The 24,684-nt window shown below is 44.7% G+C and overlaps 2 protein-coding genes and 1 long non-coding RNA gene across 5 annotated transcripts in view; 1 reads left to right on the top strand and 2 right to left on the bottom strand.

Annotated features, from left to right (window-relative positions):
* LOC147654968 (uncharacterized) overlaps nucleotides 1-6,861 on the bottom strand; it is a 28,375-nt gene extending 21,514 nt beyond the window's left edge. The window contains exon 1 of the long non-coding RNA XR_015283598.1: nucleotides 6,457-6,861. This is a non-coding gene — a long non-coding RNA (uncharacterized LOC147654968). The remainder of the gene's footprint in view (nucleotides 1-6,456) is intronic.
* A 122-nt stretch (nucleotides 6,862-6,983) lies between these two features.
* On the top strand, nucleotides 6,984-21,757 carry CCDC167 (coiled-coil domain containing 167). Of its 2 annotated transcripts, XR_015283597.1 has the most exons (5): nucleotides 6,987-7,046; nucleotides 16,493-16,587; nucleotides 18,786-18,838; nucleotides 20,912-21,097; nucleotides 21,473-21,757. XR_015283597.1 is itself a non-coding variant. In XM_086878339.1 (4 exons), the coding sequence occupies exons 1-4, from the start codon at nucleotides 7,008-7,010 to the stop codon at nucleotides 21,013-21,015; spliced, it is 291 nt and encodes a 96-aa protein (XP_086734465.1). In that variant the 5' UTR covers nucleotides 6,984-7,007; the 3' UTR covers nucleotides 21,016-21,757. The 2 variants fall into 2 exon arrangements, 1 of the variants encoding a protein (XP_086734465.1); XM_086878339.1 differs by having other exon boundaries at nucleotides 6,984-7,046; nucleotides 20,912-21,757.
* A 405-nt stretch (nucleotides 21,758-22,162) lies between these two features.
* The window catches only part of CMTR1 (cap methyltransferase 1), a 35,890-nt gene continuing 33,368 nt past the window's right edge, over nucleotides 22,163-24,684 (bottom strand). For both annotated transcript variants that reach the window (XM_023924415.2, XM_023924416.2), the window contains one exon: nucleotides 22,163-24,625. In XM_023924415.2, coding sequence (XP_023780183.2) covers nucleotides 24,493-24,625 — 133 coding nt within the window. In that variant the 3' untranslated portion in view covers nucleotides 22,163-24,492. The remainder of the gene's footprint in view (nucleotides 24,626-24,684) is intronic.

Genomic DNA, 24,684 nt, shown 5'->3' with positions numbered 1-24,684 from the left:
GCACTCAGCAGCCTCTGCCACATGACAGGCCTGCAGAAGAGATGATGTGGAAAGAGGTACAGATCTGGTTTCTCCTGCCTCTGTCAGCAAGACTACAGAATCCTTGAACACTTCACTAACAGCACCTGGAATCTTGTAGGGCAAGCTCCCCAGGGGATCTATATAGAGAATATGGTGCTTTTGACCAGCAGCAGATGTGATTTAGCTTCCTCATGCCTTTTAAAGCACTGTCATCTGAAACTGGAGCTCTTAATGCCCCTGGGACAAGGAGATGGGGGAATGGCATACATTAATTGAGTAAAAAAGTCAAGATGGGAACAGAAGATAATTTGCCACCCACCCATTATCTCCTAACAGACAGGCAAGGAAGTAGAGCAGGTGAGAATGGGATGACAAGAGCAGGAATGGAGACACTGTGCACCAGATGACTGAGCTAGAAACCAGACACCTAGCACAGGACCACAAATGCAGTGTATGAGCTCTGCACCACCAGGCTAATCTTGCCACCCTACAGCCTACTTGCCAAGTAAGGACTTTCTAGTTCCCTGGAGCCTATTCAAGGGTATAAAACTCCAAGAAAGGGCTCAGGTTCTGAACATAGCTGAGGGACTCCAAGTTAAAAACATTGCTATAAAGCCAAGTCACCCAATTTTGAACTGGCAGGGGAGCCCAGGGGGTTCTCCTCAAGAGACTCTTCAAGATCTGTTAAGCACATCAGAAGCAAACTTGTCTGGGGACACTGTGATGATCATGTTTTCCCTCCCTCGATACTTGGCAAATGTTAAAAGCAGGGCAAGCTGTTCTAGTCAGCCATGCCCTGATTCAGAAATACACAGCTCCCCATGACTTCCCAGGCAATCAGTAGGACACTGTACTGCCTCTGCATCATGCTCCCTGTCTCTGTGATGAATGCACTTCTGCTGGCTGCAGAATGAACTCAGGCACAGGGTTGTGACCCCAATAACACAGCACTTCACGAAGCTGCTTAGGTCTCTCTTCTGTTCTCCGATATTTATAAGGGACCCATCCCCACAATATATCTAACCACTTCACACGCAAACAGATATTTTTTTCTTGTAACTGCGCTCTTATCCTTGCTCAATAGATAGAAACTATGCCCACACAATTTCTTAGATCCTCAAGATGATGCAGTGTGGTTTAGGGAGGACAGCAGTACTTTCATAAAGCATAGAACAAAAATAACTAGGACAGGCCCAAAACAATGCCTCCAAACTTGTACCTGGCGTAAGAACACTTGGGCTGACGTGCTGGGGGAATGGGCAGAGACTAGAGCAGAAGGGAATCTCCAATTTCAGTAATCCATTTGGTCAAATCTGTACTTCTGTTTCCAAGTCTGCAGGGTGGGACACATCCACTGGAGCTGTGGAACCATCTTACATTACATCTCTAAAAGCCATTGCTCCAGTTTTCCTGTTTCCTCCACATTAGCACAGCACGATTTGGAGTTCAGCTTAATTCAGCATGAAAGCAAGCTCTGTGAAAAGCAGGAATACATCTGTTCCCACCACAATAACTGCACTGCATGGACAGATGTGATCTTGCATGAGGCACACAACTCCTCAGAGCCCCTTATATTTTACTGAGGTGTAGAAGACACAGGCTTTCATCCAAACAGAATCCACTGATGAGGACAGGCATTAGCCTGAACTACAAAATCCCTTCTTGGTCCAATTCTACATTTCACCAATGCCAGTTTTGTCTCCGGTAGGTTGTTTTGATTAATTTCATTTAATTAAATCTATCATTTCAAGCTGTTCCCAGAATCTGTGTAAAGCCCATCAAGGTGGAAGCAGAGAACATGATACACACAAACTGAAGATGCAGTCCATTGGATTCTCAGTATTTATCTTCCCAGAGGAAAAAAAACAGCCCACACAACAGGAACATCTTTCAGACAGCTGAAATCTGACAGTGCTTTTTATTCCTCTTCTGCTCCCTGGTGGCATTTAATTCTACTGTCTTTGCTGGTAGGGGCAGGCATGTCTGCACTGGAACTTTTGTCCCACGGTCATCATTGCAAAAAGACAATTTCATCCCTGTTTACAGAGCTTGGGGAAAAGGTCGGGAATTTATATGTTGGTCCTATAAGAGGGAAGGGGGGAATAATTAAGCTCCATAGCCCAGTTCTAGCTCATGTCACCTCTCAGCTTGTTGTCTGCCTCATCTGCACTTAGTTTTTGTTTCCCCCAAGAGGTCAACAGACAACTTCTGCCCCAGAGAAATATTCTACTTATTCCAATGTGTTAGGAGTCATCATGTCCCAGGGATTTCCCATTCCTGGCTGCCTTCAGCATCCAGAGGGTTCCCTCCATCTCTTCACTGGAGCAAGTATATGGCTAGAGGCCAGCTCATTCTGCCTGCTCTTACCTCTGCTTTTCCCTGCAGAGAGGTTTCTCCATTGATACAACACAGTGATTTCCTTTCTTCTGTGCTCCCAGCTATGGCCAGCTGCATGTGGTACAGCAGGGCTGGCAGGGGAGAGGAGACATAGGATTGGGCTAGAGCTGGACACTCAACTATGTTGGGGGACACCTGTTCTCAGAAGGTTCCTGGAAGGTCCTCTCCTGTCTCATGGTCCATTGAGACATTGCCTAACAAGCTGGGGAAGCATGGGCTTGGGACACAAAGGGCTGCTCCCCATGGTATGGCCAAGCATAAGAAGTCCGGCCCCCAATTCAGTGCTAGCTCAACTACTTCATTGCTGTGAAGACTAGGTCAGATACTGCCTAACATCAATAAAGTGAGACATCTGGCCTCAGCTTTCTCTCAGACTTGTCAGAGGACTGATTAATTTGTCCTTACAAAGCGCAGTGAATCTTGCAGATGGAGAATGCAAAAAGAGAAGGTAATAAATCAGGAGGGCCCAGGAACATTGTCCTAGATACATCCTGTAAACTAGCAACAATGGCTCACATCTATATTATAAAACTCTCTTCACCTTTGAAACCATGACATCATTGAACAGCCTATTGGGAATCATCCTTTGCCTACAACTCCCAAATCATTCCTAGAAATTGTCTGGGACAGTCCTAGTGGGACCAAATAAAATCATGCCAGGGGTATGCCGACACTTAAATCTGATGATTAAGTTTGTATTCTTGGAACATTTCCTGATGTTGCTTAATTTACTAGTGAAAACTTAATTACTAGTGAAGACTTAACGTCTGTTCTATTAAATTACCCTCAAAGTCAGCACTGCCCTGATAAAAATCAGTAAGTGTCCCTAAACCTTCCTGAAAACTTTGATTCCTCAGTCATTACCTTCCCATCTCCTCTATGAATGCAGAGAAAATTATTAAATAATCTATTTGTTATCACTGAAAGATAATCTGGTAATACAAAAAAGCCAGTAGAGAGAAACCAAGAACAAATCACGTCAACTACTTAGCTTTCTTTGTCACAGTAACTGAAATAGTAGAGAGAACAAGCCCAGAAGTGCAGGCTATCCTGATGAGTAGTAAGGCTTTTTGAAACAATATTTGTCACAGGTATGCACTCTGAAACTAGTTATCAGTAGGTTGTCATCAGATCAAGAGGACTTACAAAGAATAGATCTCTCAACTGGTTTCCCCAGTGACTTGGATAATCAAATAAAGTATGTTTATAAAATGCATAGTTGGCCTCAAGTCTGGAAGATCATGTATGACAGAAGGCACAATAGGGAAAAAAGGATTTTGGAAAATTGGAGAAATAGCTCACATTCAGCCAGCTAAAATTTCATAAAGCTGGTGCAAAATACTGAACTGAAAAGGGGAAGAAATTAAAGGCACCAGTAAAGAAAGGGGTAACACCTACCTAGACTTCAGCACTAAGGAAACATGGAGGAGTTACAGGGGTGTGAACCAAATATGAACTGCCATTGTGAAAGTATTGCGTTAAAAGACAATTTTCATTCTTGGCTGCATTGGTAGGGCCTATAAGACAAAGGGGTTAATTTTTTGCTTTCTCAATACACCCAAATTAGATAGGATTAGTCTGGTTTGGACTGGAGAAAGGTAACAAACAGTATAAGAGCTGCAAAATGCATAGGATTGAAAGAAGAAGACTGAGTCTAACAGGAAGAAAACAGAAGAGGGCATATGATAATGAACCTTAAATACATAAGGCTGTTAGAAGATGCTGATTAGTTGCTCCCCATATGTGCTGCTAAGAGGTCAGCAAGAAACAAGATTAATTAGGTTACAAAGAGGCAAACCTTCCCTGCTACCAGTCGATGAGCAGTGTAACAGGAGCTGAGGAGGTGGCAGCATTCCTGCTGTGTTAAGCACAGGTACTGAAAACATCTGCTTGGGTGGCATCAGTATATGTGATCCTGCCTCTGGGCACGTAGGTGCAGTGTCTCCTGAATGTTCCGTTAAGGCTAACAGTTGTGTATTTTTAGTTTCTAACACCACTTTGTGACTCATTTTGGATGCAAGGATGCAGTAGAGACAGCATAATGAGAGACACTGAGCAGGGTCTCACCAGGACCATATCCGATCTCGTTACTGGATATATTATCCTGCACCTTCCTCTTACAGGCTGTCTGTTAGACCATCCCATTCCAGAGCCTACTAAAAACAATTTCAATTCTTTTCCTCCTACCTTTCTGGCAGGAGGTGTGTTCCATAATGTGATTGCTCTCAAAGCTAAAAACCTTTGATTTCCAGCTTAGAAAATGTTGCATTGTTAGAATGCATGTTGACAGTAGCAGCTACTTGATATGGAGTAGCTCAAATTCATACTCATGAATACAAAAAAATTCATACTCATGTCCGTGAATATTCTAAAACATGTAAGCTGATGTCATCGCATGTGGAAAACTTTCAGATCTGTTCTTCAGGTTTCAAGAATACCACAAATTAGCAGAGGAAAAGGAAGTTTTTCTTTCTTGTTTTAGCATGTAGATGACATGAATGATGTTACATAGGAAATGAAGACATAACAGGGATGGATGAAGAAAAGATGTCAGCTGAGGGCAGAACCGGAGACACAAGATCAGTTAACAGGGATGATGAGGTTATCAGCTTGATGGATTCAGGAGTGCCAGGAGGAGTAATACACTAATTGAAAACTGCTGCTTGCAGTGGTGGGAATGGTGGCTTGCTTGTGAGGAAGGAATCAGTTCCCCTTTTCTGTCTTCCCAAAAGATGTGACAACAAAGGTAAAAGTCATCTGCCCATAAAATGGTGTATGTTTGTCTCTCTGTGGAGAAGTGTACATGAGAATTGACAGTCCTCCCTGAGTCAATACTCATCTTTGTGAAGGAGAAAATGCTTTCTGTTGAACTAAAGGTTATTTCAGCCCATTGTAAACCATAACAGATGGATTTCTTCAAACCTCTATGCATTTTTAGATTGTATTTACACTGACTAATCAAGTCTTCTGTCTAAGAGGGGGAAAAATAACATTCTCCCACTTTATCATTTTTTTCCCTCCCCCTGACGCTGTGCTTCCCCAGAGCTGCTGGCTGGGTCCTATTCAGCTTCTTAACTGCCTTCTGTCTAGCTGTTTATGCTTGGAAAGCACTTATCTCAGTGTCTCAGGTTGGAGGTGGGAGTTCTGGCTCCTTTGGGTTCAGAAGTATAGACTCTGTTGCACAGAGTCAAGTACCACATTGGGAAGCAGAAAACAGTACAGCTGTTCCTAATTTTTCTCCAGATATAAAAGGAGAGTGATACTGTTACCAACACATGCTATCTCACACAGTAAAAATGAAGGAAGTGGGGGGGTGTGTTTGAAAGAAAAATGGAACACACTAATGAGGTATCAGTATTATCATGGCTTATGTGACATGCATCTGCACACCCACCATTCTAGCAAAATTTCAGTCAGCAGAGAGTATTTAGTCAAAATGAAAATTCAGTCTGTATGTCTAATAAATGTTGCTGCTGCACAGCCTTCCTTTTTTGCCAGCAAATAGCGCTGCTGCTCTCCATCATGTAGGAGCCATGTCCTACCCTGAAGATAGATGCATTTTAGTGGTGGTGCTTTTTTTTTGCTTTTTTTTTTCTTTTTTTGCTTTTTTTTTTTTTTTAATACAATATAGCAGTGTTTCATAAAATGTTTTCTTAGTCAGAACAGGTGTTGTCATGCATATATAACATCATGATTAGCATCTTGCACTGAACTGCCTGGCATGCACAAACTGCTATCTCCAGGAAGATCACAGAGCCCACTTTTCCTCAGCTGCTTTAGCACAACACTAGCGTTTGAGTAGGAAGCCCCAAGGACAATCTGAATAAGACAATCACAGAATCTATCAGGTTGGAAAAGACCTCTGAGTCCAACCTGTGATGAAATACCACCATGTCAACTAGACCATGACACTGCGTTCCACATCATCTTTTCCTAAACACCTCCAGAGATGGTGACTTCACTACCTCCCTGGGCAGCTTGTTCCAATGTTTGACAACATTCAGTGAAAAAATTCCTCCTGATGTCCAAAAAATTTACCATTTATCACAAAGCAGTCGTTCTAGGTTTGTCTTGTGTTTCCGAGGTTGGCTCCTTCCCGAGTGATTCCCGAGCCCCAGCGCAACAAGACCTGGTCTGGAGTGGCCAGGAATGCGCTGGCTCCACTTGCGGGAAGACCGACTGATCATTTCGGATCTGCCCAGACAGCACCCGAGGGAGCCGGGGTCTCTGAGCGGCGGAGAGGCAGGACCAGCATGACCAAGAAGTTCCACCTCAGCTTCCCAGCCATGCCTCATCCGCTACCACTAGAGAGGGCAGAACAGGATGCAGGCAGCACTGGAACAACGCGAGAGGCACCGCTCTGGCTGCCGCTCGCCCTCGGCTGTGTCGGAACCACGCCGAGAGGGCCCACAGGGCCCGATCTAGGGCCAGACCCAAGCCAGCCCTCAGCGGCCCCACGAGCGCGGGCAGACAGCGCCGCCCGCCCCTTCCCCGCCCAACATGGCCCCCGCCCAGCCCAGCGCGGCCCCGCACCGAGGCGGTGGCGCACGGTGCGTCCCTGCGCATGCGCAGCCGGGCGGGGCCGGACCATGGGCAGGCGGCGAGCGGGGCCAAGCGTGGCCCGGGAGGTGAGGGGGGTGCGGTGGCTGGGCTGGGGGGCGGCTTGGAGCCATGTCCTTACTCCCGGCCTTGAGCGACGGCGTGTGGTGTCCTTGCTTCTGCCGAGCCCTTGAGCCAGTGCCGTGAGGGGCGGTGGGTGTGTGTGCGTGCCCGTGGGGGTGCTGCGGCGGGCCGTGACCACAAGCCCTGTTGTGTGCGTGCGACGCCGGAAGTCAGCAGTGTGCTTCTGCTTCTTGAGAGGAGCCCAGTGGTAAACCGGCATGTGGGGGGCCTGTAAATCACTACGAGGAGAAAGGGGAAAGCCTGGGGTTTAAGAGTACCTCACTTCCAAAGCTGCCTTTTTATTGTGGCTGGGTGTTCTATATCTCTCCCCCTCACTGGAGATTCCACCTGTGCCATGTGCTTGAGGATGACTGTTCTTGAGGCTGGAGCAGATGACCCACTGTGGTCCCTTCAAACCTTACCCATTGTGTGATTCTGTGATCTCGTGGGTGGCAGGAGGGCTGCTGGTGAGCTCTGTTGAAGCTTTGTATTTCTGTTAAAGAACCGAGTTGTGTTAGTTAAGGTCTCTCTGAAGCACATGTCTTTCTGGCGTTTGCACTGAACAGTGCTGTGTGGACTCAAGTCTTTTCAAGTCTGTGGGTTTGGATACTGTGGGGACAGCAAATCCTGAACGTTCCTCACTGAATGGCTGAAATGGGGCAGAATGAGTGAATCTCACTGGTCACTTCTCTGCCCTGAAGTCCTTTCAGGTGAGAACATGCACAACAGACCAAGGTAACAAGAATGGAAAGGCCAGGGAGATGGCAGGGCATGTCATATATGTGTCATCAGCTAGTAACATAAAACTGAGAGTCACAGAATCCTTAGGGCTGGAAGAGACCTCTGGATATCATCTTGTTTTAAAGGAAATTAGAATTTTGACAACTAGGTCCTTTGAGTTAATAACAATTTAATTAAAAATGAATACAATTTAGTAAATTGAATAGTAATTTGGTATAAAAGAATACAGTACAGTAAAATAATACAATTTGGAAAAAAAATTACAATTTATATATATAATTTGACAGTAATTAAGTATGGTTAAAGCATAAGCAACACCGACCAGGGTACGGGGAGGGCTTGTTACCCTACCTCATGTACAAAACCGACCAGGGTACGGAGGCTTCCCACCCTACCTCATGTACAAAACAAAGCACTTCAAACTAAACTTATATACTGTATGCTTATACGTATTCATAAATGTTTCCCATAAGTTTCCTCCTATTTCAAATTTTTCTGACTTTACGTCACTTTTCTTCATGGCGCATGCCTCACTTGTTGTTAGGGGGTCTTCAGTCTTCTTTTGGTGGTCTTTTGGCAAAGGCTTCTCCTCTTCCTCTTTGTCCTTTGGATAACCTTACAGGTTTGCGTGTGCGTACTAAGCATTGTGTTATGTAAGTGTACTAATTAGTCTTATATTTACTGATCTTTAGGCCCAATGCCTAAAGTCGTTTTAATTTTGTCCATCTCAAGGCCGTTTTTGTCTTGGAACATCACCTATCTTCCAAACTACATCCTGTACCTCAATTTTAACACGTAATATCTGTAGAGGGGTGCATCTGCCTTGTAACACTGATTCTTTTGATTGCTTCTAATAATGACTTTAATAACAGTTACAATTTAGTTAGCACAAATCAATTCCATTTATTACAATCTCATTCAACCCCCTTGCCAGGACAGAGTCACCTAGAGCAGATCACACAGGAACATGACCAGGTAGATTTTAAATATTTTCGGAGACGGAAACCCTACAACCTGCCTGTTCCAGTGTTCTGCCACCTCCAGTACAAAAAAGTTTTTCCTCACATTGAGGTGGAACTTCTGTGTTTGGCACTGCACCTCATCCTGTCACTGGGCACCACTGAAAAGAGTTTTGCACCAACCTCTTCACACCCAGCTCTAGATATTTATATGTATTAATGAGATTCCCTCTCAACCTGCTGTGTGGAATGGGAGTTTGATTTATGATTTTCTGGTGTGTTTCATTGGTTAGGTTTTCATTAGAGAAACACAGTTCTGGGCAGTCTAAACCACGTGTAACCATCAAAGGGAGTACAGAGGGGTGTGCTGACTGTCCACGCTTCCTATGATGAACCTACCAGAGAGAACTGAACAGTGATGGGGGGTTTTTTTTGGTTGTATTGTTTTGTTTGTTTGTTTGTTTTGTTGGGGTTTTTTGGGGGTTTTTTTGTGGTTGTAGTTTGAGAGGTGGCAGACAGTAAGAGCTGAGATGGTAGGGCCTACTTTACAAAAATAGAGGTGGCAAAATGGCTCAGCCTGTTAGGGACCTGCTGCTTACAGAATGAGAAGGGACTGATTTTACCTGCCACAGAAAATTCTTGCAAAGTGTTTGAGGACTTGTAGTAGCTTTAGATTAGGTTTTGGGATTTTTTTAGAAGTTTTCATGTGTCTTGGTTCTAGAAGACAGGTGTCTGCTAGGGAGAGCAGGAGCCTCCCTTGGGATGAAAGAATGTAGACCTCCTCTTTCCGAATTATTATAATTTTGAAATCAAGGGGCTCTCAGGCAGAGATCTGGGGATAGGAATAACAGTTCTTTACTAGTATAACCAGGCAAACAAACAACAATAACAAGAAAACAGAACCAGGGACCCCGGGACAGCCTTTTCGGCTGAGACGGGATGGAGGAGAGGCTTTGTTTCACAAAGCCCCTCGGGCGGGCAGTCCCAGTGCTCCTGCAGGGCTCTGAGGAACAGTCGGCTGGAACAGCAGGAATGAGCTGGGATCCTGGGCCGGTGGATGAGGTGGATCAGCATCTCCGCGGCGGTGCCTGGCACTGCCACACGTCCTGGCAGGACGGGGGGTGAGAGGCCAACCAGCAAAGATGGAAGAAGGAGAAGAAGCAGCAGCTCCATCTGGGTGATGGCGAAATTCCCTTCTCTCAGCAGCTCCATGACCCAGAAAACGAATGTCTTCCACTGAGGCCGAAGAAAGCCAGCCAAAAACTGTCCCCACCCTCCTTTCCTGCCCCCTTCCCCCCCCCCCCCCCCCCCCCCCCCCCCCCGCCCGGGCCCGGCTACTCTTTGCCTTTTGTTGAGCACCCACTAAGTACCCACAGTCTCGGCAACTAATGGGTACAAATTCCACGGGCAGGCCAGAACAACAAAGCAAAAAAACAAACAACAAAAAAAAGGACACCTAACTCTCAACATCATGATAGAACATACTAGTTTTGAAAGGATTGTAGAATTACTAGTTTTTGTGTGTTAGAGGTGAAAATCTCTGTGCAAAGACACTACTACAAGATTAAATTCTTTCCATTTGCAGTGATGAGAACACTCCTGAAGAGAGGTTAGCAAGGAAGAAAAAACCATCCCTTTATGCCAGAGGAAGAGAGGGCTGTGTTTGTTTGCATGACAACTATGATACTTGATTCATAATTTAAAATTATTCTGTTCAGTATTACCTTCTGAGCTGTTATGATTGTAGAGAAAACTTTTCAAATGAGTCTTAATATGACATGATGCATGACTGGCTTTGAAAGGCCTCATCTAGGCAGTCATGCTTGTTTAACTGAAGTCATGATGCTAAATGAATGCAATTTTTGATATGGGCACTTATCAGATTTGCTTGCACTTACAAATTGCAGATGTAATTGATATGATCTGTTTTAAATAGATATAAATGGGTCTCCATAATGTTGTGGTGGTTTAAATTCATGCCACTTCTTTCATAGAGCTCTAGTATTTTGACAGGCAGCCCTGTTGACAATGCTGAGCTGCATAGGACTTGCTTGAGGAAACTCATCAGGAAAATGAAACTGGCAAGACCAGTCCATTCGGTAACAAAATACTGAAAATGGAATTAGCTGAAGAGAGTGACATGAATGACCAAAGGTGTGGAGAACTTCTATGCAAGAACCTACCAAGCACTCCAGGTCCTTTCAAGCTGGAAAACATGACTGCAAGGGACCCAATATAGTTCTGTATCTTCTGCATGCTATTTGTAGCTTTAAACAAAGAATAACTGTAATAAAGAATTAGATGAATAAAAATTCGAAAGAAAAGGTTTAAATAAAGTATATGTAATTGTAAATGATGAAAATATGGAATGAGAAATCCTCCTCCAGGTCGAGGCAGGATTTCTCTTCCAAAGCAACAGATTGCAGCCAAGCACCCAGATAACAATCGCAAGCAGGCACATCAGCCCCGAAAGAATGAACAGGACACGGGCCATCGAACAAACAAAAGAACAGGCCCGGGCGAGATATCGCCGAGCCTGAGCACCTCTGCCCTGCCCACCTGTGCTGGAGAAATGGAGAAACTAGACAAAGGAAGAGGAGCCAGCCGAGATAGCCATCAGCTCCAGGATGGGTGCCACCACTCCACCCTAATGGCCCGGACCAAAATGATATCAAAAAGACATCCTGGACCTCTTTACATATGAGGAGCCTCTGCCCAACGTCTATTGACCCTATTCTCCGGTGCCAGGAAATCTATTCTTCGAACAATTAAGAACCTCTTAGCAAAGGGTGCCTGCTTGGAATTTGGCCTTGGGACACAAACTTCCTATAAAAACCCAGGCCAAAGGACTCTCAAGTGTGGATTTGGGAGCATCTATACCTTGCGTATAGACCCTGTCCACCCAGCGCTGCGCTGCTTATTTTATTGTGGTTTTTTCTCTTTGTTCGAATTTATTATTGTTTGATAATAAATTTTCTCTTTTATATAACCCGAAATTGCCTTTGCATTTATAACAATAACCATACACTGTCAATAGAAAGTTAGGGCTATCGAAAGCAGCAGCTGACCAGCTCAGAACAAACAGGAGGTTCTTCCCATAACCTGCTGTGAAACTTCTTGCAAAGGATATTGTAACCATTAAGAATATACTTGCAGGTCAGGCAGCAACAGAAAAAAAACCAAATCAGATAAGCAGAAAAGTGCTTAAAGGCAGTGCATGGGCAGCAAAATGTCAGGTGTGTTTCTAGAAAGCATTGTTACATGTGTTGCTGCTTCTGACAGGGTAATGGCTGAGCAGTGTGTATAGAAGAGCATAAAGAATAGGGAAAAGACCGACACAGTTTATACTTAGTTAAGCTGTTCTTGCAGAAGTTTTCAAAAATCTGGCTCACATGTTCTGTGGTCACATCTGTGTGTGGGCCTGCAAAGCCACTGGTCTGGATTGAGGCAGGATGCGCTGACTAGTGAAATGGTCCCTGCAAAGCTGAAGGAGGAGGTGTAGGTAGGATTCAGCCTTTCCTCCTTTAGTAACACGCAGGGTTTTTCTTTAGGAGTCATCTTGCTGGTGGATCATCCTCTGCTGTGAATAGTTTGTCTGGTGAATATTTCCAAGCATGCTGTGGGTCGAATGTCTGTGAAATGATTTTCTAGTGTGCAAAATGATTCCAAGAACATGGAGAAAAAGGAAGTGTGTCCATGAACAGCAAGTTAGCACTTGAATTTAAACAAAATTTGTCTCTGCTGGACTGATTTTAATAATCCAGCCAAATTTGTGGATGCAGGAGCCATTAATTCTTCTCTGAAAGAATGGCTCAAAAGTGCTGGCAGGTGACAAGGCACGTAAAGACTGCTCAGGGGAGGGTTTTCGGCTTTGCCCCCACCTTTTCAGTTCGCTTTGATCTGTTTTATGAGGGTCAGAAGATGAAAACCTCATTACCTAATGCTGTTGGATGTCAGCTTATGTGTGATATGGCTCTTTGCCAGTATCTTAATTAGGGAATTCATAAAAGCAGAAGGTGGTTGCCGGTTCTTGAAAAGCACTTTTAGCGTTTCTGCAGAAAAGAAAGCTTTCATTAATTCACTGCAAAATGTATTAAATGGGATCCAGCTCAATTCTATAAGCAAAGCTGCTTCTTTTTCACTTTTCTGTTAGCCTTTATGTGAGCCATTTCAGGCTCCCTGCCCAAGATGGTCCAAACAAATGGAATTTGAAATAAGCATGTAAGTCAGTTTGGATTGAAATCCATTCCAGGTCTCTCTGGTTTAAAAGGGTTTCCAGATCATGAGCAAGTCTTACCAGAATTCAGCAAAAATAGCTGAATGCCTTGTCATAACTGTGGAGCAAAGGAAGCACGTGGTCTTATATCCCTGTATGCATCCAAAGCTACTGGGACTTGACTTTCTGGAGTGTCTTCTGAGGAGCTTCAGAAGGGCAGCTGTGTGTGCCCAGATCTGTGGCCTGGATGTGAAGCACATGTTTCACTCCCCCTTTTTAACTGGAACTACTTAAAGATGTTGCTGTGAAGAAACCCCTGTGACTGCTACCATCTGTGTGAACCTGAGGGGCTGTCATGTGAGCTTTCAGCTTCCTGCATTTCAACTCTGTCCCACAGAGGAAAGGAGAGCTAAAAGGAGGAAGGGTTCATCTATGCAACTTAGGAGGTACTGTGCTGAGATTCCCACTGAAGATATAAGGCAGTGTGAAGTTCAGGGGGTAGTTCAGCAAAGCAGGCTTGGCTCTTTGTTTTCCTGTGGGCTTCCAGCATGCCCAGGTATGTACCCTAACTAACGTCATGTATTATTTAGTAGGAGGGAAAGCTTTCCATCCACAGCAAGCTCAGGGCACCTGCTTCTAGGATTGGTCTCCTGGAGAACTAGCTGCAGCAGGGAATTAAGGCAAAGCTCTGCAGATTTTCTTGTGCTACAATTTTACAGACTATGGCCCCCCTCTAGGAGTTTTCTCAGCAACCCAGAGAGTAATCAGTAGTTCCCAGGCATTACTCTTGTTTTCCCCCGTGTTTATTTTCTGTTTCTGTTTTTGTTTTGTCCTGCAGTTAAAGAGTTACCAGGATGGCTGAGTTGCTGAGAGACTCCTGGCTTGCAGGAGCAGATCCTAAATGCCAAGCAAGGCAGTGGCACTGACATATCAAGATAGTGCTCTGCCCATAGTTTGGGTTGGTGTCTGAGGCTTCTTACTCTAATGAGCTGCCTTCAGGAGGCAATTATATTGTCTTAATTTATAAGTGGGGAAGCTGAGGCACAGTGAATGTGTAACATCTGTGAATCCTCACTCTTGTCCTTCCTTATAACTCCACAAAATCCAGGCTAGCCAGAAGAAAAGAAGTAGTGAGGTTCTGAAAGAAAAGTATATTTCATTCAGCAGTGAATTCAGCATGTTCTTCCTGTTCCTCCTTTCCTTGCTTTTTTTTTTTTTTCCCTGGTTATTTTTTATCCCTTGTTCCCCCAGGTCAGCACAGCTGATGGTGCAGTTCTGGGGCATGTGGTTTATTAACAAATTATTGCTCTCCAGCAGGGGACCCTAACTTGGGTTTTGATTTAAGAGCAGTAAAACCAGTTGAAATTTTAAAGTATTATGTGGAATCTGGAAATTTTTAGTCAGCAGAAAGTAAAAGCACTGACAAAGATGGGCAGAATATACTCTCTTGAAGTCTCTTAGGTATGGGTAGAGAACATACTAGTGAGAGCAACTGCCAGCTGAGGAGGAGGAGCAGGCATGGAGGAGAGAATTGGAGTGCAGTAGCATGGATAATTTAGTGGTGAGGTTGACAGCTGACTAACTAAAGCTCTCATTAATTCATTAAGGTATTATTTAACATTATTTTTAAATGTATTTCCAGAGAAGCCATGGTTCACTGTAATAATTTAACAGGCTAAAGAGGAGCCAGGTAACACATGCTGAAGCATCTTTTCCTGTGTGTGCACATAAGGGTTTCCAACAGCTAAGGGAGCAGAAACAGCCATTTGCAAATGGTAGGAACTGGTGAGGGAGATGGTAATTCTTAAATTTGACTGGACCAACACCCCACCTCTGCTGTACCACACCCTGCTATTAACTTGCTGATAAGTGTGGTCAGAGCTGGCCTGAGTGAAGTCCTTTCTTGGCCCTGAAGCAGACTGGGGCAATGCATCATGCTGACTGAGTTGTAGTGGATGAACAGCTGGTTAACAGCTGGAGGAGGACAGGCAAACCCAAGTATTGCCAAACACAAAAGTGTTATTCCCTGAGCTTTGGGATCAGGTGATATGCCTTGGTGCTTCCCTTGGGCTCAGGAAGCTGTGCACGTCCCTCTGGGGAGTTTGGCATTTTGAGCACTGGCAGAATTGCCTAATAACCCATGACTTTGAAATTGCTAGCTGATAAATCAAAGATTTATTTGAGTCTTGTTTTATGTGTCCCTCTCCCCAGCTCTGCTGTGCTCCTTCCAGACTATTTAACTGACTGGTTAAACTTCTTTTCATGGTCTGGTTTATGTCAAGCTTCTTCTCTCCCATCCCTCTTAGTTATAATGCCTGCCTGCCTTTCTTGAGCAGAAGGTGTGAGATTGTTAACGAACTCATTAACATTAACTGATTAAGCTGATCAGAACAGAGCTGATCCCAAAGCAGCAATAATTAATCACTACCTTTGATTTTGTTTCCCTTATTACGCCTTATGAGTGTGTTTGTGCTCTAGGCTGCCTCTGAGGCTGGTGTCCAGGCAGCTCATTCCACCTTTACCTGGGACTGTGCTGCCTCTTAGCATGTGGTGTGTGAAGGCTCCCACCACAGGGAGGCCATGCTGCCAGCCTTAGCGTTTCCCAGAAAGCCAGGCACAGCGGAAGTGTTGCAATAAGTAACTCAAAAGAGGGGTCATTGCCACCTTAGTGCACCGAGGCCGTTTTCTTTTAGGCTAGGTTGTTGTGTTCATATTGTCTGATTAATCTCAGTGTTTCCCTGCTGGAAGCAAGCTTGAAAGACAAAAGTTTTTCTTGAGATGTCTACACTGTGGTTGCCAGGCAGAAGAGAGGAATGACTCCCAGAACCGTTGCCCATGGTAGGATTCCCTCCTGGGCAGTCTGCAAACAAGGAAATCAACCCTCCTGTGCTTAGCTGTGGCACTCCCCTCCACAGGAAGACATAGGGGTGGCTGTCAGGATGCTTGATGAAGACACAAGGAGACCACCAGTGTTTTTGTGCAGGGAAACATGTTGCTGCCAACACTTGCTACGGGTTGAAGGAGGCAGTGGCAAATGCTGTCTTGAGCATACTGTGCAGTCTCCTGTTGCTGTTATAGATACAGTTGGGTAAAATAGACTGGAGGTATGCCTTTTTTCCCTCTTCATCCAATCAGACAGCTGAGGGTGCTTTGTAGATTTCTGCATCTATTCACAGTGCTAAATCAAGACCCTGTCCTTCAGGCTTGGTTTAGGCCAGTGTCTCTCTTTTTATCCTCTAATTGCATAAAGATACCTTAGATCAGACCTTTGCTTGTGGACCCACATGCAAAGAAACTAGAACAGGGTGGAACAGGATCAGATCCTAGCAAAAGGTTGCTGGCCAGCCACACAATAGGCAGTATCAATTAGCTGTGTCTAGGATGATGATGTTAGTTGTCTGGGCTAGAGTACTGGCTGAGCTGCCACCATCTGAATGGGAATGAGTCCTTGTAAGCTGGGAGAAGAAATTATGGTGACTGGTGTGGTGTTTTTCAGATTGATGGATTGGAGGAGAAGCTAGCACGCTGCAGACAGAGCATGGAAGAGGTGGATCTTAAACTGCGCAGGGAGAAGCTCAGCCCCGAAGGAAGGTATTGCTGACCATCTCCTTACACAGCTGTGTATAGGCACTTCAGCTTAGCTGTCATCCTGCTGTTGGACCAAGCAAGGGCTCTTGAAGGGCTGGAAATGTGTGGTTTCCCCATGATAAGACTCTCTTCCCACAGCTTGGAGCTTTCTTGGGGAACTTTTATCTGTGAGAAGTGCAGTGATTATATGTATCTAGAGAGCTGTATCTTATTAACAGCCTGACTCTAATCTGTGCCACAACCAGACAAGGAGCACCTGAAACTTGCCAGTTTATTTGCAGACCTGGCTCCTGGCCTGTCATGAACCTACTCTGAGTCTGGCAAAGGTTTTCTGCACACTGCTGCTGAAGCCACCTTCAGCTGAAGGTTCAATCAGGGAGTTGTGCAGTGACTGCTACTGGGGGCCAAACCAGGCTGGGATCCAGCTGCAAAAGGCACTGAAGGAAAATACCTGTGTCTGTGTTGCTTATGTGTCTGGATGTAGATGCATTGACACACTAGCTTTTCTTGGGAAAGCTAAGAGGGACAATTCCCCTGAAATCTGTGGCTGTTGTAGAGGCAGCAACTGTTGGCTTCTAGAGCTGGGACTCAAGCAAGGACTTTGGCCTGGATTCTCATCATCATAGTAACAGCAATGTCTCCCTCCCCCGATACTTATCAGACTCAGTTTAACTTCTTTGTTAAACTCTCCTTTGCACTCCCCCTTCTTCCTTTAATGGAGTTTTATATCCCCATCCATATTTAGGCGGGGTCCTGTCTCTTCCTGTCCCTTATTTCTTTAGCTCCTCATCTCACCAATCCTTTTCTGACCCAAATTCTCCTTGTTTACTGTCTGTATTCTTTATCTGGTACTTAGGTGGCCAACAACCAAACCTACAGTTGTGTTAACTTGACAGGATGGGTTATATGATGGTTTCTGTCCGAAATATAGGACCTAGAGCAAAGAATTATGAATTAGGGTCCTTGGGGCCTTCTATGAATTTTACAGCTTTTATGGAAATAGAAACAGAACTTCCATTGTCCTATTCCAGACCCTTTGAACAACCCTGGAGGGAAGGTGCCGTGATCAAAATTATTGATTCAGTGCATAGCACACAAAGAGGAGCTCTGCTTTTCTACTTTGAAGTTCATTTGTCATGGTTTCTTCATGTCTCATTCTCAAAAATTCTTCCCTTGACTCTTTTCACAATTCTGCAAATTCGTAAGTAGCAGCTCAGTCATGTTGGTAAATCTGTTTTCTCACTTCCTCCTCCACCTTGCCTTTCCCCAGTTTTCTTTAAGAGCCCTTTCTTCCCCTGCTGCTCCTGACATAACCTGCTTTCTTGCACTCCCTTACACTTAATTATCTGTACACATACATTTGGATCTTTTTCCTCTTACAGGCTGTTCTTGCTGTGCCCCAAGGGGAACAACAAACTCCGTTACACTTCCTGCCTTCTCTGAACCAGGACATAATTTGTTAGTGCATATTTATTTATGTGCATAGTCTGAAAGGACTGACCATGTCCTTACTGCCATACTGGAAACACTGCTGCTTTCAGGATTTTTATTTTGGGTTTATTTTTTAAGATCTATATTAATTAATCATGTTATGCAGTTTAAGACAAGGGCTGGGTTGGCCTTAGTCTTTACTGTTATTAGTCTTTACTATATATTATGATCTATAACTATTACTGTTATAGATCTTCAGTCTAATGACAGGTAGTTTAAGTTGTTAGTACTGGGCTTGGATTAGCTTGTTTTCTTGAGTTCACCAATTTCTGTAAATTGGATACCTCTGACAAAGGGATCCCAGCTTCAAATGGTGAGAAGAATTACTGTTCTAGCACTAACCTTGATGTGGTGGAGGGGCAGGATCCTCCAGAGAGCATGTAAGGACCCTTCCCCATCCCATAGCAGTGTCAGAAATTCCTGCCTAACCTAGGGAGAACTAGAGTAGGGGACTGACCCAAGAGCCCTTTCTAGGTGTTTGCCTACACTACACTGAAAGGAGAGATAAGAAGGGAAAAATAACCTAAAATGCTGCATCTCTTTCCTTGCACAACTGAGTGTTTCTAAACTGTCATGCTTCCAACAGGAAGGAGGGGCTTATCCTCTTAGCAGATATCCCCAGCAGTGGGGACAGTCTCTCTTCCATCATGTAAGCAAAGAAATAGGCTGTGTTGTGCCTCGCAGGTAATGAACTCCTCTTCTCATTACAGAAAGTCCCTGGAGAGAGAGCGAAACTTACTAATGACCAAAGCTGACGACTATGGTAAGAGCTTCATTAAAAATGGTCCCTCTGGGCAGGATGGGATCAGTGCTGCAGCTTAGCTTTGTCTTCAAGCTCCTGCCACCTCTGACTTCTGCCTTTGAATTTAGCTTCATTCAAAGGGAGATAGACTAATGGAAATGTAGTCAGCATATTATAATAGGAGTCTGCATCCTCTTGCTTGAGCTGTACTTCCATAGGGAAAAACAAGGATCATCTAACAAAGGAGAGAAAATGTCCCCTCCACATACCCCAAATTACCAGTCTTCAGATAATCATAGCTAACAGATTGGCTTGAGTAGCTTTTAACATCCCACCCCCCAATCATTTTTTTGTTTTCCTAGAAGCAGCAAGAAGGCAAGTGCTATCAGAGGTGAAGCAAAGTATACCTTCCTTGGGGAAGGTTCTTACTGCATCAATTTATGAGGCCACTCAGCACAAGAGCATAGCAAATCACACTGATGTGCTTCTTGCCCTTCTAGAGCCACAGTCTTTCCTTGGTGCAAGTCCTGCTGTAGACAGTGAGAATGAAAGTCTGAGATACCACATCTGACAGCTCTTCCACTAGAGGTGCTGCTTTGCACATCTTCAGGCTCCTGGTATTGATCAGTGTGTTACCTGCTTGGCAGTACTCTGCAGCTGTGCAAGCAGCAGAGCTCATGGAAGGGAAAGAGGCACAAGTATTCTTTTAGGTCTAGAGTGTTGAAAGCTGGGGTATGGCCAGCAAATGTTAGATGACTGTTTCCAGAAGACTAACCGTTACTTTAAACAGACTGAAAGCTGTTCCCTAAGGGCCTACCACTAGAGACAGCAGAAGACTGAAAATTGCTGCCACCCCTTTACCAGCCAGCAGTCAGCCAACCCTGCTGGCATCAGCAGAGGAGTCTGACAGCAGCTCAGACAGCAGCAACAGCCTCACCTAACAGTGATATCACTGCTGTGGCCTCTGATTAAATCTTTCCTTATTCCAGCTGATGCACTTGAGGCCATGGACTGCAACTGCTGACAATGGCATTGTCAGCATCAGTTTAAGCTGGCAGTGCTGTGCATGAGATTATGTGACCCTGTCACCTCTTCTGTGGCCTCACAGATTCAAGCAGATTGCTCTGTGGTTTGCATGCAAATGCTTGTATTAGGTGAAGAATGGTGCAGAAAGAACAGCTAAAAGTCTCTTTTGATTACCAACACCATTGGGGGAACTGCTGGAGGCTGCTTGTTCAAACTGTAGAGGCAGTAACCTGTGAAGTCTCTGCAGATGAACTCGGCAACAAAAGCAGTGTCTCTGGAGACAGTCCACACCCAACCTTGCCTGCCAAACAGTGCTGTTTGGCCATGCAATGTCCAAGGCTGGAGGCCTCACTACTTGCCTGTACCAGCCAGCAAAGTTTTGTGGAACAGAACTAGCAGGAGTGGGGTTCTCATCTTTGTAAAGGGAACCAGACAGAAATGGAGATCAGCAAGACTCCATACTTGAAGTAGCCAGTGTCTTCCTTTCCCTGCATCTGTGGTTCTTTGGTTGCTTACCTTTACCCTGGTTTACCTATCTCCAAAGAGCTTCAGACTCCAACAGAATAAGTGTCCAGGCTCAGACCTTTTCCACACTGATCCTTCTGAGCTGTAATGAAACACAGATTCTGCAATTCAAAGGTGGCCACAGTTGTATTTAAGTTTTAGCACTAGAAAGAAGCTACCAGGGCTGTTACATTTAGAAGATAGTAGAAATAGCTCTCTGCCCTCCTGTCTCCTTCGTTCTCTTAGGGAACAAGCAGTTATTCTAATGACACAGTCCATCCTTAGTAGAGGCCTATAGCAGTGTCATTTGTTAACAGGAACTGGTCTGGCAGTAAAGTATTCCCAAGCACAGCTACCACAAGTGTCAGGATGAGAACAAATGAAAAGGTTCCTGCTAGTTTGGCCAGTTACTTCCCATTCAGCACATTCCATAATTGGCGGCTTTGTGTACTGCTCCCAAAATTTTTGCCTGTGGCCAAGGTAGCTTTGTGCTTGTAGGAGGGTTTTGAAATGAGGTGTAGCTGCAACATGAAGAACCTTCACAGTCTTTTGTTTGTTTCCTAGAGAAAGAACTGAGTGTGCTTCATAAGAAAAATCGCAAGAATGCTGCCCTTGCTGTGGCCATGGCATTGCTGATTGCTCTTATTTACGCCTGCTGGACGATGTGATTGCACTCAAGAATTCCCCCTGCTCAACAAATGACTCCTGCAAGGAGCTCTTCCTCTGCTCAGCATTGTGCCTCCCCCAAGGGTGAGGATCAGCATTTCAAATTACTGTTCTTGTTTATTGTCTTCAAGCCTTTTTGTAGGGAAGATTTTTCTCTGCAAATTGAGGAGGACAGGAAACAAACCAGAAATCACAGCACACTTGCTCTTGGAAATCAGGTCAAGCAGAGCTCAGGGTAGTGCCATCTTAGCCAAAACACAGTCAGGACCATCCAGCCTGATCCAGGAAGGCAATACATTCTCCCTTTTGAAGAGGACCTTTGTGATTGCAGACAGGTGCTTTCTGCCCAGCCCAGGTGGAATATACACCTTGGCTCCTGTGACACAGTCATAAACTGAGGGGACCAAGCTATTGATTCAAAGGGTAATCTGTAGGTACCGTGATTTTATATGTTCCCAGAGCTGAGCTAAAGATGCTTCCTCCTCCACGCTGACTTCCAGGACCAAAGGAAGCCTACCTCCACAAAAACAGATGGGATGTCAGTATCTCTGCAAGTGGGTAGCATCCACATTGAGATTGGGGTGCTTGGGCTGTGAGATGATCTGCCTACCTCTCCAGTGCATCAGAGCTTAATAACCATTTTGTGCCTTTGAGAATCAGCATTTGCAGAAGACAATTTACTATCAACCCCCAGAGATGTAAGTGCTTCTATAGAGCTTTAAATAAAATAATTTGACCCTTTAATTACCTGTTTTGTTTATTTGGTTGGGGTTTTTTCCCCCTGTTCTGTCCTGTTTCTCAGCCACTGCTTTATTCTCATCCTACTATCTCCCCACTGCCACACATTGCACCATGGTAAGCCTAGACTAGGTTAGGCACTTAACCCCCTGGTCAGTGAGCTCTCAACAGTGGGTTACTGATCTGTTTGCGGCCTGGAATGTACTTTGAGTGGAACAAGAGCCTACCCATCCATCAGAGTGCCAGAGACTGTCCCCTGTAATGCCCTCTTGTTCCACTGCTCTAAACTTGCCACAAAAACCTTTAAAAGGGACTGCCTTGAAAATTTAACTCTGATGGTACTTCTCTGCTGCCACACTGACAGATACTGCTGGCCCAAATTTTGTGGGAAGCAAAGGAAAGAAGCACTGCTGTGAACTAAAGGGGCTGTATTGGTTATAGAACATGAAAGCATAGAAGTCAACACAAAATAATACAAAGCCTAGTAACAATACATTGTGCAATTAACATATATATACACTCCCTTCAGCAAGACCTTCCTCACCCACCGTTCCCAACAAAATCCCTCAGCAGGGAAGCAAGTAGCTTGGTGGCTCATGCTTGCAGACTTGAAGGGAGATTTAGAATCAAGTTTGAGTGCATCAAAAATAAAAATAAAAGCAAATTAAAATGAGGAACTAGAGACAACTGAGTAAACAAAGTATCCATTCATGAAAGCTAGCCTGCAGACTGATCAGGTTTTTTTGTACCCTCCAAGGTCTACACTGATCCTACTTCCTAGTCACTCTTCTAGCCCACAGTAGTCAAAGTTCTGAGCTGAGGACAAAACACTCTGTGAAGGAGCCTGGCAGAGGGAGCAGCATGCTTTACTGGCACTGAAACAGCCTCAGTGCAATCCACCGAGGTCTTTAGAACTCAAACTGATGGTTGGTTTAAAAAGCCAACTGTATACAGGCCTGGACACCAGGGGTTGAGGTACTTTATTGCCCCCTGGGAGAGATTCCACCCCCCATTCCTCATGGAAGTGCCTTTGCCAAGACAAAGCTACCAATGACACACCTCTTTTTAGGGGGAAAGAGCCACTGTTTCTTTCATACATGTCTTACCAAAGTTTGAGAGTGGAGAGAGTCTGCAGATCAGCCAAGAGGATTGCAGTCCTTCAACTACTTTGACAGACCTGTGTCTAAATCAAAATTTCTGTTTTGCTGCACAGGCTTGTTCAAATCATTCATATGGATGTGGAGAAAAAGACACAGTCTAAACAACTGCTATAGATTCTAGAACTATAGCTTTCCTTAAGGCACAGTTCAGACAAACCCCTAAATCACTTTTCTCCCTACTTCCAATCTGTGTTTAAAAACAAGCCAAGAACAAAAAACAAACAAACAAACAAAAAAAAAAAAAAACTAACAAAAAAACCCCCAAAAACCCAAAATTAAAAAAGGGGACTATCTTGCTGCTTGTCCAAAAGCATTCAACTACGTGTTACCTTCTGACCTATGTGGAAGACTTGGCAAAGTACCATGGAAGTCAGAAGTAAAGGTAAAAGATGCAACAGAAGCCAACTTTGAGCCTGGCACAGAAGCGCATGGAGAAGTCTTGACACAAATGCCAAACTGAAAGTTTCTCAGCTCTGTGCCTTCACTTCAGATGCAGTTCCAGAGCCAAATGAGATACAGAGGATTTCAAAGCCACTCTGGTATTTTAAAGGGAAAGTCTAGTAACCTTTCCATTGCCACAGGGGACAAGGATTGCTTCTGATTAACCTGCATGGGTAAAGTCAAGATATCTTTCTATTGAAGTCCTAGGTCTTTTTAAAGTTAGAAATTCCCATCATTTCTTCCAGACACTTCAGCATCTTAGCTTTTCTGTGTCTTCCCTCCCACATCTATTCCTCCCTGAAGGTTTAGGTAATAATATTAAGTACCAAGAATCAAAACACCTTGGTCTCAGAAGTACCATGAAGCACATACACCAACCATGGTACATTTTCACAAATTAGTCCCAGACTTCTGGCTTGGCATCAGTCACTAACCTGGAGAGGGGAAATCCCTATCAAAGCAGCTTGCAGAGGTGTAAGCATATCAGATCTGTGCCACACCTGCATTGGCCTTTGTTCAACAGGGAACCATAGATAAGAATTGCCAGTGGCTAGCTGAGTGCCTTGATAAACAGAAGTGTTAGAGACACCAACAAGAATATATAACTTTTGCCCACAGCTCACCAAAGACTTAACACCCTCCACTGTAGTCAAAGCCTTTGACAAGGCCAAGGAGACAGCTGCCGGGAGCAATGCAGGGCTGCTTCAATGTGCAATTGCTCAGCTCTGCCATCAAAACATCTCTACTCCTTCCCACATTGCAAGAGAAGCAGAAACCTGAGGAGTTCTGGCATACACAGAGCTCCACAAACCCTGCAGAATGTTTGAACAGGAGCAAAGAAAGCTGTCAGCCCTTTGGCCTCATGCATGCAGTACGTCAGGACAAAAGGACATTAGGCCTCAGCTCCAGGAGTCACCTTGGGTACTCTGGCACCAGGTGCTATCTGGGCTGTACTTATATACACTACCAGGGTAAAGCCTCATCCTGTGCCTTCTGCATACCACCCTCTGGTTCCTTCATCTCCAGGAAATCAACTCTGGAGAATACCAGGATAGAAGATGTGGAGCCTTCCCAGTCCCATCAGTTCCTGAAGAGTCCAAGCTGGGCTCAGCCCCTCCCTGCACCCTCAAGAGAGCAGGGTTAGGGGTAGTGGGCTTGGATGAAAGACAGGACAGTCTCCTTTGATAGCTTCTCTGGATCTTGTCTTTTTTGAGAGTCGTGCACTTTGACACCTTCCCCCCATTCCCAGAAGAGGCGGCTGTAATGGCAGACACTGTGGGCAGAGAAGAGAGCAAGATTAGTTTGGCAGGGAAGGGAGAATACTTCCAGCAG

Source organism: Cyanistes caeruleus, chromosome 2 (assembly GCF_971803275.1).
Source record: "Cyanistes caeruleus chromosome 2, bCyaCae1.hap1.1, whole genome shotgun sequence".
Classification (NCBI taxonomy): domain Eukaryota; kingdom Metazoa; phylum Chordata; class Aves; order Passeriformes; family Paridae; genus Cyanistes; species Cyanistes caeruleus.
The sequence above is the reverse complement of the archived record's forward strand: the minus strand, read 5'-3'. Positions and strand labels throughout refer to the sequence as shown.